Below are 13,705 nucleotides of genomic sequence, written 5' to 3'. Positions count from 1 at the left end.
AATAAAGGAAAAACACTATTCATAATTTAAATGTGTGGCTCAACTAGAAGAAAATTGCTCTTCCTTGTCATCCATGTATACTGTACTGTATTTGTCATTTATTGCCATTCTAAACAAAACCTCAGTGCATATTTTCCGAAACAATTCTCTGACTTTTCTTTGATTGAGAATTCTTGTATTTTCTTGTGTTTTTGTTTTGCAAACGTAAACATCGGACTTGAAACTGATTATTTGGCTAAACTGTTTTCCTAGAACCTTACCCAAAATATTTAATTTACCTCTTGTGATTTTTTAATACAGTGGTGAATTTTGTCATACCTGTGTGGCTGATGCTGCCATTTTGAGTTGCCCATGTTTTGTTAGTGTCCCCATGTCACTGTGGTTAATGGTGAATCTGGTGATTCCATCTATGCCGTTGTCTCTAGTCTCTGGCAGCACCCCTGACAGGTTGCTCAGGAGGTTCTTGCCCTGGGGAGAACACATTGTCACGGGAACACGGGAGTCATCCCAGTGCTGCAGCTCATGTTGTCCTTGCCTGGGAGTCGTCGGTCGTTGTAGGCGTGCATGTTGATCACTGCATCCGTCTTCACCATGACTGGAGGCTGAGGCTTGTGTTTCACCCGCCTCTCGCAGGTGAACGACAGTCTGATCTCGTCCACCATGGCATTGCACAAAGACCTCTGGGCAAAAAGGGAGGATGCCGGGAGGGGAGCAGGGAAAGGGATGGGGGGTAAATGCCTTAGCTTTAAATTGTTCTGACAGTGAAGAGTGTCGACAGTCTACAGAGCACGAAATGCATTAGAACATAACATTCATGCCGTGTTACTGCTGGTGTGTGTGTATGCTTGAACGTGTGTCTGTGGCTGTCAGCAATGTCAAATCACACCACCGCCACATAGCTTGCACACAGTTTATTATTGCTGCTGTGTGAAAAAGAGTGAACATGTATGACTATGCACGCAACTGCTCACTTAGCACAACTCAAATTAGTGATTTACAAAAGCAAAATTCATGCCATTCTGACATCTCCTATGACTAATACTGGATTAACTCTCTATGCTCCAATTTGCAATTATGCCTGTTAAAATAAATAAATGTTGTGGTGTTATGGCCATGTCCTCCTAGGGATTAGCTGAAAGCATGCAAATCATTGTATAACATGTTTGAACTAAAAACCGTGAATTGAGCAGATCTTGGCATTAGAGGCTATGTGGAATAAGTATACTGTAATAATAAAATAGGGATGATTAGCAACTTCTTTGGTTATCAAGGGTGAAATAAACTAAAATTATGGTGGTGTAATTCAATTAATGTTAGAATCATTTTCCATCCATCCCAGCCACCAATTTAAAAATCAAATTAAGAAATGCATGTGATTTATGGGGACATATACCTGCTCACGTTTTGCAGTCTTCCTTAGCTTGTAGATGAATTCAGCAATTGCCACAAAAACAGACAGCACTAGGCCAGATGCCAGGACAATGAATATACCACCCAGGTTCTGGATACCCATGGGGCCTGTCTCATGACGCTCTTCATCCAAGCAGCTGCTCCCACTCCACCACTTCTCCTTCAGCATGTGCAGGCGCCCATCCTCCAAGATGCTTAGGATTGCTATGGTGATTTTGTCCCTGTACGGGGAGCCTGGAAGCAACATAAGGCCTGTTTTACTTTGGAAGAAACACCAGCTGCATTCTGTGATAATAAGGTTCAAAATCACATCATGGCAAACTGTTGGACTGGTAGCTAAACAAACATGGTTTATGCTGCTTTGTAGTTTTAAAAGCAATACCTCACCCACAAACATATTTAAAAAAGGAATTGCATTTTGTATTACATGTCCATCTCAAATGTATTCTCTGATCATTTGCCGGTCTTACCTAGGGGAGTGCCAATGCCATAGCCTTTGCTGTCGATGATCCCTCCCACCTGTGTCAGGTTACAGTTCCGCTTAGTGATGTAATTGATAGTTGTGGATTCCATAAGGAGAGCATAGTCCGACTTCAGCACCCTCTGAATCCCATCCTCAATAGACTTCACCAGGGATGTACTTGGCTTGCTGCTCATGAAGGCCCACATCTTCTCAAAAGTAGAAACCTTAGATTTCTGCAAGGGATAGAAAAAGCCAGTTTAAACAAAAACTGCCTTTCAACCTCATTTGAACAATCTCCCTTGCTGCAGGTGAAGAAAAAGTAGTTGAAAAATATACAATGCTTTTACCCTTAAAAGGTTAAGCTAAAAATGACTTCCAATCGCACAGACCAATGTGTTACATCTTGATGTAATGCTAACCATGCAATCTTGCTTGTGCCTCTGTAGCCCTGATGAAGGCCAGAATACCTTAACATATTTTGCCATACATTGTAGTTTTTGTTAAATTGCAGCATTTTTCGCCAGTGACCACATTGATTAAGAAGATACTCCTTCATATCTCTATTGTCACAGGATTAAATGACATTAAAATTGAGGCTTTGCACACTCTTACCAAAGCAGTAATAACAGAATGCCTCTCCATTAGTCTTGCATCGAGCAATGTGGTATTTCATTACATTTTATACAAGGTCACATTTATGCCATGTCTAATCCTAGATAATTACTGTTTAAAGACTATACGCCATTTCAAATTGTGAAAGATGCTATTATAAGAAGCCCTCCATTAAGTGCAACTACAGTAGGAGCACAGCCCAGGTTGCTTGAAATTGAGGTGTGATAGTCTGATATTAAAACTTAAATGGACCAATTAGGTTGTACAGTGTAAAAAGTGTTGCCAAGTTGGCAATAGGTCCCTACATTTTTGAATTGTAGGTATGCATTTTTAGAAAGGAAAAAGGACCGTATGGCATTTTACTACAGCAAATGCTTGCCGTTTTTCAATAAATCAATGTGCAATTCAAAAAGGTCTCACTATAAACAATGCTTTCCTGTAGATCACTTCTGTCTGATAAGGGTTGTGGAAAATAGCATAAAACACATCCTGTATTTGAAATTGTCAACCTTTTAACAGTTGATAAAAGCTACTTTTCTTTGGGAGCATTTGACTTGCAAACGTGTGCCCTTAGTTGCCCCCCGTAGCTCTTCAAGGAGGGCTTTCAGCTGATGTGACAACTTCCTGGCTAACAGTGGCTAAAAAACTTTGATTATGTTTCCAATTTAATGGGTTTGTTTCAACAGAGGCATTGTATCTGACATAAGCTATCAGAGTATCCGTATGGTGTATTTAGAAATGGTAGACATGGCAAAGCAAGGAGAAATGTATGCACCAAATTAATGTCTTGTGAAGGTAAGGGTAGTTTGAAACTAGTGAGAGTTGCCACACTCGTCAATCACCATATTAACTAGTGGTCTCCGTACATACAGTTTATTCTTGTTTCAATGTCATAGAACCACATCGGCTCATAATGAACCATCTGGTAGCTGTTTTTTTGAGTGGAGTGATACTACAACTCATATTAGATTTGAGTACATTTGAGAGCAAAAACAGACAGTTTAGTATGCCACTGTATCATTAGTTTAGGAACAAATCCATCCATACATTTGCAAAGCTTTGTTCTACTCCCCGGTCTCCTCAGTATTTATCATGCTTCTCTGCCTCATTGAGTCGACATCATTAGGCCTTTCTGTAAGAGCAAGAGGGGAGCAGAGGGCACTTGAGCCATGCAACTCTGATGAGGTAATTAAACACCTGTGTGTCCTTCTATTTACAATGCTAAAACCCAAACTATGAATCAATGGTACGAAAAAACCCAAAATGATCTAGATTAACATCCATATAGAAAGCTATTCAGAGGAACTGAAGGTTGATTTATTTTCAAAGGGTCAACGAGCTGAGTTGGATCCAGGTGCATATTTTATAATTAGGGCATTTCATGGGGCAGGTTCATGGGATGCAAAGCAAAAAGTAAATAATCTTATAGATTTGTGATTTTTTAAATAAGCACTAGGATGAAATTCCAGGACACCACTTTTGCTTTTAACATTTATGATATCAACCGGAACCCTGGAAGCTGGGGCATCCATTATACACACCATTCAGCAGTGTGTGGGGGGTGTGTGGAATATACGCTTTATTTTACTTTCATACAATGTCATAACATTGGACTATCTTCAATAGCAATCTGAAACGTTTGTATACTCTGATAAAGTTTAACTATGTTGCATGTGTTATTCAGCACCACAGCAGCAGCAGTATTTAAAGCAAAGCTCAAAATAATAAAGTAATGTTTAATACGCTGCAGGCAAACGCTGAAATTTAACATAATAAAAATTAAAATTAATTTTTTTTTAAACAAATTTGTTGAGGAACACATCAACAGTGTAGAGATAGCTGAATACGTTTTTACTTAATGTAAATGTTTTAACACACATTTTAAATATTTTTGTACAGGTCTAAGCTACAGTATGACTGTTCATTCCAAACTGTATTTCAGTGAATATAATGTGGTGGATTTTATTCTTTATGGTGGTGTATGCAGTGTTCATAGAACACTTGTTGATAATTGAACTAACAGCAGCTCAGAGCAAGTGCTCCAGCCGTCTGTTGCATACGTGCTGGTAGTGAGAATGTATGGCTTGCACTGGGCTACTGTGTTGAGATGCTGTGTAGAAACACGTGACTTTTTTTCCCAGCACGAACACGTCAGAGAGCTAGAGGATGGTGAATAGATATTCTCTGATTTTGATGTAAACATATGAGGATGTGTTTTGGGATTACAATAGCTGGGTATGGCTTTAAAGATAAAATATCCCAATTATTACTATTCTTGATTACGCGTAATATACCTTGAAGAAGGACATGGTTGCGCCATCTTTGACCACACCATACTCAATCTTGGTCTGCTTAGCGATGTCATCTGCAGAGTCCACAGGTGAATCCATTCTCTCCACAGTGAGAAACGCTGCTAAATTAGCTGTATAGGATGATATGATGATGAGCGTGAAGAACCACCAGATTCCACCAATGATCCTGGTCGACAACGCTCTGGGCATCAGTTCTGAGCCTGTAAACCACACAGTGAGAGGTTATTAAGCAATTAACTAGATACAATTGCACCTGCCAACACTGTAACTGAATTACACAAATTTAGGAACACGATCGCTTGCATTTATGTTAATAAGCCTGCACATGTTTTTGGCAGCTCCACTGTGCTGATCAAGGTACTGTCAGTAAATCTCCTATCTCACTGGGCTGCGACTGTTTGCGACAAGTTGGAGACACAAAATTGCGAGAAAATATGAGAATTAGCGACAGTCTTTAATTGCAGTCTCACTGAGTTGGTTTCTCGCAAACGTCTGGCGAGCGTTGCACGAACGGAATGGCAGTCTCATTTTTGTCTCAAATCAGTCGCAATTTAGTTTCATATTTCGCCAAACCCTCGGAAAGTTGTCTCACACTTCTCGCACTTTCTGAGTCGCGCAGACTAAATTGAGAAGGGTGTACAACGCGTTCGAAACACCTGCGACCACTCTGAGACTATTTTGACAGTAGATTTGTCGCACACATTTTTTGAACATGTTCAAAATTCAAGCAACAGGACTGCAAGGCTCTGCGACTCATGCGAGGAAATTGAGACCCCTGCAACGTTTCAAGATAGTTTAGAGACTCCCTCGCGAATGCAGTCTCCAACTTGTCGCAAACAATCGCAGCCCAGTGAGATAGGGGCTTTAGGAAACAGAAAATTAAGCCAGTTTGGCAGTTTAGCCAGACTCTAAGCTAAGAATTTCCGAATGGGCGAATCATACCAGTAAACTGTATGTTCTGAATAGTTCTACATTTGTTTTAAAATCCTTTTATCAGTTCAGTTCAGGATTTCTACTCTGCAATTAGCTGTTCACCTCTGTTATCACACCTAAGGTTTTGTTTTACTGCATTTGCAGGTGAACCTAGTCTATTACTGAATCTTTTGTCTGATCTTAGTTTCGGTGAACCACTTGGCATACGTCGCAATGTGAAAATGTTAGATTAAATGTAAATGCGAAAAAACCATACATTTCACTGATGGTACTTTTTTGACATATCACATGCAAACCAAACAAGTACAAGTCAGACAGTTCAAATTATGTCAGATTTACTTAATTGTCACTCCAAGGCAGTTAGTAAACAAATGATCACTGTCTCTATAACAAATGGAAAAACATCCATGATATAGTATCTCATCAGACTGACATCTACAACCCTGCGTCAGCCTTGACTTTGAGTGGTCCGCTGCTGAGTAATACTATGTTTACAATGGCTCGCTGACTGGTGTTAAAGTTACTTTATATCTCATCTCTGACAACCTTTGAAATACCCTTGCGCATTGTGCACTCTGTTACTTTAGTGAGAAGATTTATGGGGGCAATTCTAAAGAGTAACAAGCCAACAGAGGGTGGGGGTGGAGTGGTGTGTGGGGGGTATAGTGGTCAGCACCATAACCTCTTCTACCAAATTTGATTGGATTTGTCCTTTGTGGTTTGACAAAGACTCTACATTGTTACAAACAAGGGACAACCGTGGCATCCCTTAATTCAGACTGACTTCAGAGAGGGAAGATCCAGAAGCCTTCTCTGGTTACGCTACAACATTAAATGAGGTAACTTAATTGAAATCCACAATATAAAGTGTTGTTGTCAGCAGGGAACAGTATATGGCGCTGCATAAGAAGAACACTCTAATAAATACAAAAAGCATATTGGTCATTGGTTGCCAAGGAAATAAAATGGCATCAAAATGCCGTACAATTCATTGAAGAAGGACTCTTGTAAATCAAGGAAATATGAATTGTCTTTCAGACATTACAATATTGATACTATTTCAGTAACCAAAACATCACATTCACCTCACTGCCTGCTGCAATGCTCTTTCAGATGGGTGCTTTAAATAGCTTCCCAAGGCAAGTGCAGAGGACTTATATGCAAATATCATTATGGGATTTATGTCATGGCATCATAGACATTTTACATTTTGTGACCAGCTTAAGGAATGTATTTATATGATAAAAATTAATAATTCCTTATAATGCCTTATATGAAGTGGGAGCAAAATTAACTAATAAAAGAGCTTATTATTAGTAAAGTGATACTTTAATGTCTTATAAAAAAGCTAAGCTAACTGTATCCCTAGTCTTTATGCTAGGCTAATTACCTGGCTCCAGTTCCATAGAATTAAATTACAGTTAGGGGAGTTTTGATCTTCTCATCTTAAGCTACATTTACACTCGCTAACGCAAAAGTTATTCCTTTACATTTTTAAAAATGTCCGTGTTAGACGGACATTTTTGTATACACTCGACATGCACACAGATCTGCTGAAGGGACCTAAATCGATGTAGTGCACATGCCTGGCCAGTAGTTTGTGGTGTTCTTAGTTTCAAAAGTTTCTTGGTAATGCATGGTAAAGATTACCATTAAGTAGTAATACATTTCTGAGCTCATTCTTGCAACATATGCGAATATGGGACATTACAGAACACATTCCTAAACATGTCTTGTATCTAATAATGCTTTTTGAAATATCAGTCTGGGGGGGGAAAAAGCTATTCTCTGTGGATTCAGTAGTGCATTGTGTTAGACATGATGCTGTTTCTTCTGTGTGAAGAAGTGTTTCTTCCCACAAGCAATGCCTCACCTTAACATGAGATAAATAGGCTTCCCCATGAGAATGATAACCTGCACTTAGCTTTCTCTCTGTGGAGCCATCACTGAAAAAAATCTCTTTTAGAGCTTGAGGCTTTACTAGTTGTTAATTGCCTAAAACATTACACTTGTGATTGGGAATGTATATTTCATTGCCAGTAAATCTTGATATGAATCACAAGAAGGGGCAACAGTGCTACTCCGGTATCTTAACCACAAGTCCCACAATGAAAGAACCAAATAAAGAATACAATAATTAAGGCTTGAAACCATGCCTCTCGGTAATATTTGGCGTATAACTGTATTTTAGAAAATCAGGGAATAATGTCAGAGACAATTTGGAATAAGTAAACTAATACATCAAAGATACTTTTCAAAAATTATTTATATAGGGAAACAAATGTACATACAGTATATTTGTTCGTTGTGAGCAAAAGACTACTGAGAGACCCCCGGCGACGCATTTAAAGTACACAAAGTGTTTTGCTTCTGCACCTCCTCACATGTCCTTTGTGTTGTCTATGACACCTCCCTCCCACAGACAAGCTGGTGGATTATTATTTAATTTCTTTCGCTCTCCTCAAACACTTCCATTTGCATTCTAAACATGTCAAGGAAATGGCTTCCGTCTCAGCTGCTGTCACTGTGTTTGGCAGAGGAGACGTCTGTTTATTTGACAGAGACAAAATACACCTTGGTTCAGATACTACTGTGCAGCATGTGTTACCAGGGAGTGTGGCATACATAGGTGTCACAGTCAGCCTGCTTACATTTTAACCCAGACAAATTATTTGTTCAAGATCATTGTCAAGATATTTTTTGACGGAACTCAATTTGAAAGTGTAGAAACAGCAACATAGAACACACACAGCACATTTGACTTAAACATTCACTTTGATATCCCAATGTAAAGCATTTTATTCATAAAATCGGATTAACAGCTGCAGCATTGGTTAAATATAAATATGAGAAACACTGTAGGTCAGGCATTGACATACTGTATATACTGTGAGGCACGGATTATATGAATTTTAACAGGGAATTCACCCCTGTTAAGTTGAATAATATAGGATACTAAGTAGCTAATTTTATATTGAATCTCTCTCTGTCTTTTCCCTCCCGGCACGCTGGTGCTACACTCGTGGACCTCTGCCTGCACCCGCAAATTGGCAGAGCTCCTACGCAGTTTCACAAGAGTGGTGCCGAGCTTCTGTGCTTAATGAATTGCTGAATGTGCTTGCTATCCTTACGGGCAAAGATCCAATGTAGAGTCTCACTAAGCCCCCTTGATTTGTCGTGTTACATTGGGGTTAAACATTGTATTACTTGGGTCTTTTTCCTTCACAGTTGACTTCATTATGTTATTTATGGAACTTAATTTACTTACCTACCCCCTTTCAGGGACAACTAGTAAGTCAAAACCCATTTGTATCTGTTTGGTTTTTCAGGCAAGGGGAGAATTAAATCTACAGTGGGCTGTTTACTAATACGTGTTGGGTTCTTGTGGCGAAAGAAGAAAGTGCTTATTTTGTTCTGACTGGCTTCAACATTACAGATGATCGTCAAACAAGATTTAATTGTCATTACATTGGTATGCTACTTGTTGGACAGTAAGTAGTCAGACATGGATTCTCTGCAGTGGGTCACTCAGTGCAAGTCATACACATGCACTGAAAACATCAGCCAGTTCTCCAACTTTCCCTTTCGTCTTAACACGCATAAAGCTCTGATGCAGGTCTAGCGAATGTTTTATTGGCAAATGAATGCAGCAATGTTTTCCATCCTTATCTGACAATCTCTGACACGTGCCTGGCACCTACTCTTCCCTTTTTACACAGAAGACATGTGACAACAGTCTTCCTTTGTCATGTAAGACCGAGCTCTGCAGTTGCTCTTGACAGGTAAATGTCTTATGAAACAGCCACAGAATGGAAATCATGGAGCTTGTCAGTTAAAGAGGCAGAAAGTGGGAGCTAGCAGTTCACAGGAAATAGGGTTTTATGATGATATTGTTTTCACAGGGAATAGCATGTGTGTGCTGGTGTACCTTGTTGCATTAATGAACCAACTCCAAACCAGAAGCTGTTGAGGAGGGTGAAGTTGTTCTCCACCACATCTGATCCAGGGTTACAAGGATGGGCGTCATACCATTCATATGGGCTGAACCTGGGTAGGAAACATAAAGTTGGAAGCTTGTTTTTTTTATCAGTTATGAATCCGACTAAATGCAAAGCAACATCTTCTTTATCACCAATTCAGCCCTCAAGCTGAATCTGAAAACATTCTGACAACTATTTAGAGTACCGCCTTTGGTATGGATTACCAAACTACTGATAACTACACTAAAGAAGCAGTTGTCAAAGCAACATTAACACATGTGTTTGCCTCTTGGGGGCTACAGAAGCTTTACTTGACTAGTAAAGCTTTAATAATGGAATGTTTTGTGTTGTCATAATGTTGGCAACGGTGTGGCATCTCAGGTTGTTTAATATCAACAAAATGTTGTCATTAAAACATTTGAAATCAACTGGTCATGGTCCAGCCTTACCTTCAGATATTTCTAATTAATTTTTTTCTTTGTAGGTTAAGGTGACAAAGTAGGCACACACATATAATGACTAGAGGGTATAACATGTCATGTTTGAGAATGTGAGACATGAACACTACTCTTAAAGTCACAGGAAACCATAAAGCATGCATCTTTTGATATCTCTGCCATTTAGTTTGACACATGCTTAAAATAACCCATGCCTTTATTGCACAAGTCATTCTCAGAGGTTAATGCTGAGATAAAACATGCTAAATGTCAATCCTATCCTCTTTTAAAATGCATTTATATAATGTGAAAACATATTTTCCTGGCTTTTTATTATCAGAGTTCTGTTGAGTAGAATTGGATCCCTTACATAGACTCAGGTAGGATCTCCTCAAAAGTGGCTTATCTCTTACTTTGATAAGATAACTTTAAAACCCTTAGCCAGACAAGTAAATGCAATGGTATGGAAACACTGGAATTCACAATGTGAAGTGTATATTCTAAATTCTGAAGCACCATAGTGAGTACAATCTAGAAAGATTGAATTGACTCAAACGTATATTGGGCAAGAGAGATAGACACACTTTGATCAAATGACATGCTGCAGATGCAGATTTTTTTTTCTAACATGTCAGCAGTCTATTTTATTCAGATGCTGAACAGGACAGATGGTTAATCATGAACCAGCTTTGTAATGGAGTGTTGTTCAGCCACCATTCAAGTATTTCCCCTCTTAGTTAAGCAATCAGACAACTTCAATGATGGACAATAAAAGGGTGTTTTTGCCCAATGTTCCTTGCCAACATTCTGTTTCCTACTGATTCAAATCACCACTATCAAATGTTTTCATCTCAAAGTGTTTCTCATATTATTATCTACCGACTCATGTGCTTTCAATAACGTTAGATAGGCCACGGTATATTTATTTTCTTTCAATTAATTCCTCCATTCTCATTTTGTCTGACCATAAACTTAAATTTAAAGCCATGGTGAAATATTATGCGATATAAAGGTATGGGAAGTAAGAGAGGCTTAAAGCAAAATATTCTAATGAAGTATTCAACATGTTTGTCAAGTAATGTTCAAATGCTTCCTATCATAATCTTACTTGTATTTCACAAACTGAAAAGGGAAGTTTAACAAAATACCCTAATTTCACACATTTGGCCACAAATAAACTCAATCAATGATACATTATTATTATTTTTAATTTTTATTATTATTATTGATTTTTTGGCATTTCTATGCTTTATTGACAGTGTAGAGACAGAGTTGAAATGGGGCAGAGAGGGGAATGACATGCAGAGAACGACCGCGGGCTGGAATCGAACCCGGGTCCGCTGCTGGACGAGGCCCATGGGGGGGACGCCCTACCAACTGAGCTAAGGGCGCCCCCTTCTTTTTAACTTGATATGTATATTAAAGTCTGTAACTATATTTTGTACTTTATATTTGTATCCACAAACTAATATATTCTATCGGAGCTGTTGAAAGAGCCACAATTTAACCTACATTGGCGTTTTAATATATAAATATATAATGAACGAGTAAAACACAAATGTTACAGTTCATTGTAAAAGTGTTTTCTCCAACAATGCAAGACAGCTTTTAAATGTCTCCACATTATTATATATGAATATTTTTGTTATTAATTCATAGTGACAATTTTCATGTATAACAGAAAAAACTAATTATATTTATTTTTCAAAGCCACATAATCCAAATTGCAAACAATTTGTAAATCATGGCCCCTGTCTTACTTTGTGACATGATGCATACACAGTACATTTTGAAGTGTTAAAATAACACTAAAGGAGTTAAATTTAACACTATTTCCGAGTGTATTTGGTCCCACTCAGAATTGGAGTTAAATTAACTCTTTTCAAAGTGTTAAAATTTTAGAGTTAAATTAACTCAAAATAGAGTTAAAAATACACTGTATAGTGTTATTTAAAGCTTTATAGAGTACTTTCTACACCCCGTTTTTAACTACCGAAATTGACACCAACACTAGGAGGCATTCTACTCCAGCTGTTGTTATATTAACTCAGATAGAGTTAATGGAGTTTGACACTGCATATTTAACACTGGGGAATTTACTGTGTACACATTGACCTCCATCAAATCCACATCAACATCTTCAAAATAAAATCTAATATGTTTTCACTTAAGGACTGATTATTTCATTCAATGCGTAGTAGGCAAAATGTTAGACTGATAAGTCTCTGTCTAAGATTTATTTCTGTCTAATATTGTTGGTAATGCCTTGACACCTCAGTAATTGTGCTGAAGTAGCCCTGTTTTTGTTCTTAGTCTTTTTTTATGCTCACATGATTCTCTTGTAGGAGTGCAGCTTTCAGCTATCTGCCAGCCTACAAAAAAACCAATGTAACAAGTTAAGATGGTTTTGTGCTTATGTGAAGACACTAAAGATTTGGTTTGGTCTCACAATGAATGAGGATAGAGGAGTGCAGCTGTTTGCTCTCAAGTCCCAGAACTCCTTTTAAATGCCCGCATTTCTAGAACTTCCTCAAGCACCACTTTGCATGAGAAGCAGCAGGAAATACTGACAATGATGCTAACAGGATATTCATCATACTCATGACCATACAAATTGCAATACTTTTCAGCCAATCAAATAGATCATCTTCATTCATTATGATTTTAAGACTTATTTAAAGAAATGTATTTTTTCTATTTAAATGCTGTGGATCAGCTATAAATAGTATCGTCTGATGAAATTTCACACCAGGTGTGTATTTTTTTTTCTCTTCAAATGATAATTTCAAGGTGCATCATTTAAAGCTGCAATTTCAAAGACATCACAGTGGGAACTAGAAATTGCACACTGAATGGTGCTTCTCAACTCAGCTGAAGGTTTATTTTTCTATTCTGACTCCCACTGTTGGGCTGTTGAAAGCCCATGCAGACATATCCGCCTTAATCACTACCCAGCAGCTAACACGGTATGAGAAACTGGCTAGCGTACTAAGCTTACAACAATAACATCGTAAATTACTATGTCTATGGGAACACCTCATGGAGAATTGAAGGACTAATGGGACAAATAGTAAGAAATGTAAGGACTTGCCTGGCAATGACAAAAAGGACACAGCTAACACCTAGGTAGGCCAAGAGGATGTAGACCCAGATGTCAGGAGTCATGGGGTTCAGGAATGAGAAGAAGCCGTTGTTGGTGGTATTTGGTTTGCGATACAGGATGCTGATGCCCATGCTCATGAAGGGCTTGGAGAAGTCGATGACCTTTTCACGCATGTAGGTGATGGTGAGAGGAGCCACAGCCAAGTCTGCTCTCTGTAATGGAAAGAAACAAAGAAACATAAATGTAAATTGCGTTGAATCTAATTTTCATATTGGCAGTGTTCTAGAAGTGGAAACATAATTATGTCTGTTGATCTGTTATTCAACCACTTTGGTCCAGACTGAAGTATCCAAGCAACCTCGGATTGACCGCTAGGACATTGGGTTTGGCATACATTTATGGTGCACAGTGGATGAATCCGAATTACTTTGGTCATACCCTGACTTTATTTCTAG

The 13,705-nt window shown here is 38.5% G+C and overlaps 1 protein-coding gene across 1 annotated transcript in view; it reads right to left on the bottom strand.

Annotated features, from left to right (window-relative positions):
* Positions 1 to 485: 485 nt before the first annotated feature.
* grik3 (glutamate ionotropic receptor kainate type subunit 3) overlaps positions 486 to 13,705 on the bottom strand; it is a gene marked incomplete at both ends in the record, with an annotated part of 95,546 nt that continues 82,326 nt past the window's right edge. The window contains 6 exons of the mRNA XM_080040141.1: positions 486 to 680; positions 1,394 to 1,644; positions 1,881 to 2,106; positions 4,780 to 4,997; positions 9,659 to 9,777; positions 13,239 to 13,462. Of these exons, the coding sequence (XP_079896267.1) occupies positions 486 to 680; positions 1,394 to 1,644; positions 1,881 to 2,106; positions 4,780 to 4,997; positions 9,659 to 9,777; positions 13,239 to 13,462 (1,233 nt within the window). The remainder of the gene's footprint in view (positions 681 to 1,393; positions 1,645 to 1,880; positions 2,107 to 4,779; positions 4,998 to 9,658; positions 9,778 to 13,238; positions 13,463 to 13,705) is intronic.

The sequence above is a fragment of the Ammodytes marinus genome (genome assembly GCF_949987685.1).
Source record: "Ammodytes marinus genome assembly, chromosome: 13".
NCBI classification, from domain to species: Eukaryota; Metazoa; Chordata; class Actinopteri; order Uranoscopiformes; family Ammodytidae; genus Ammodytes; species Ammodytes marinus.
The sequence above is the reverse complement of the archived record's forward strand: the minus strand, read 5'-3'. Positions and strand labels throughout refer to the sequence as shown.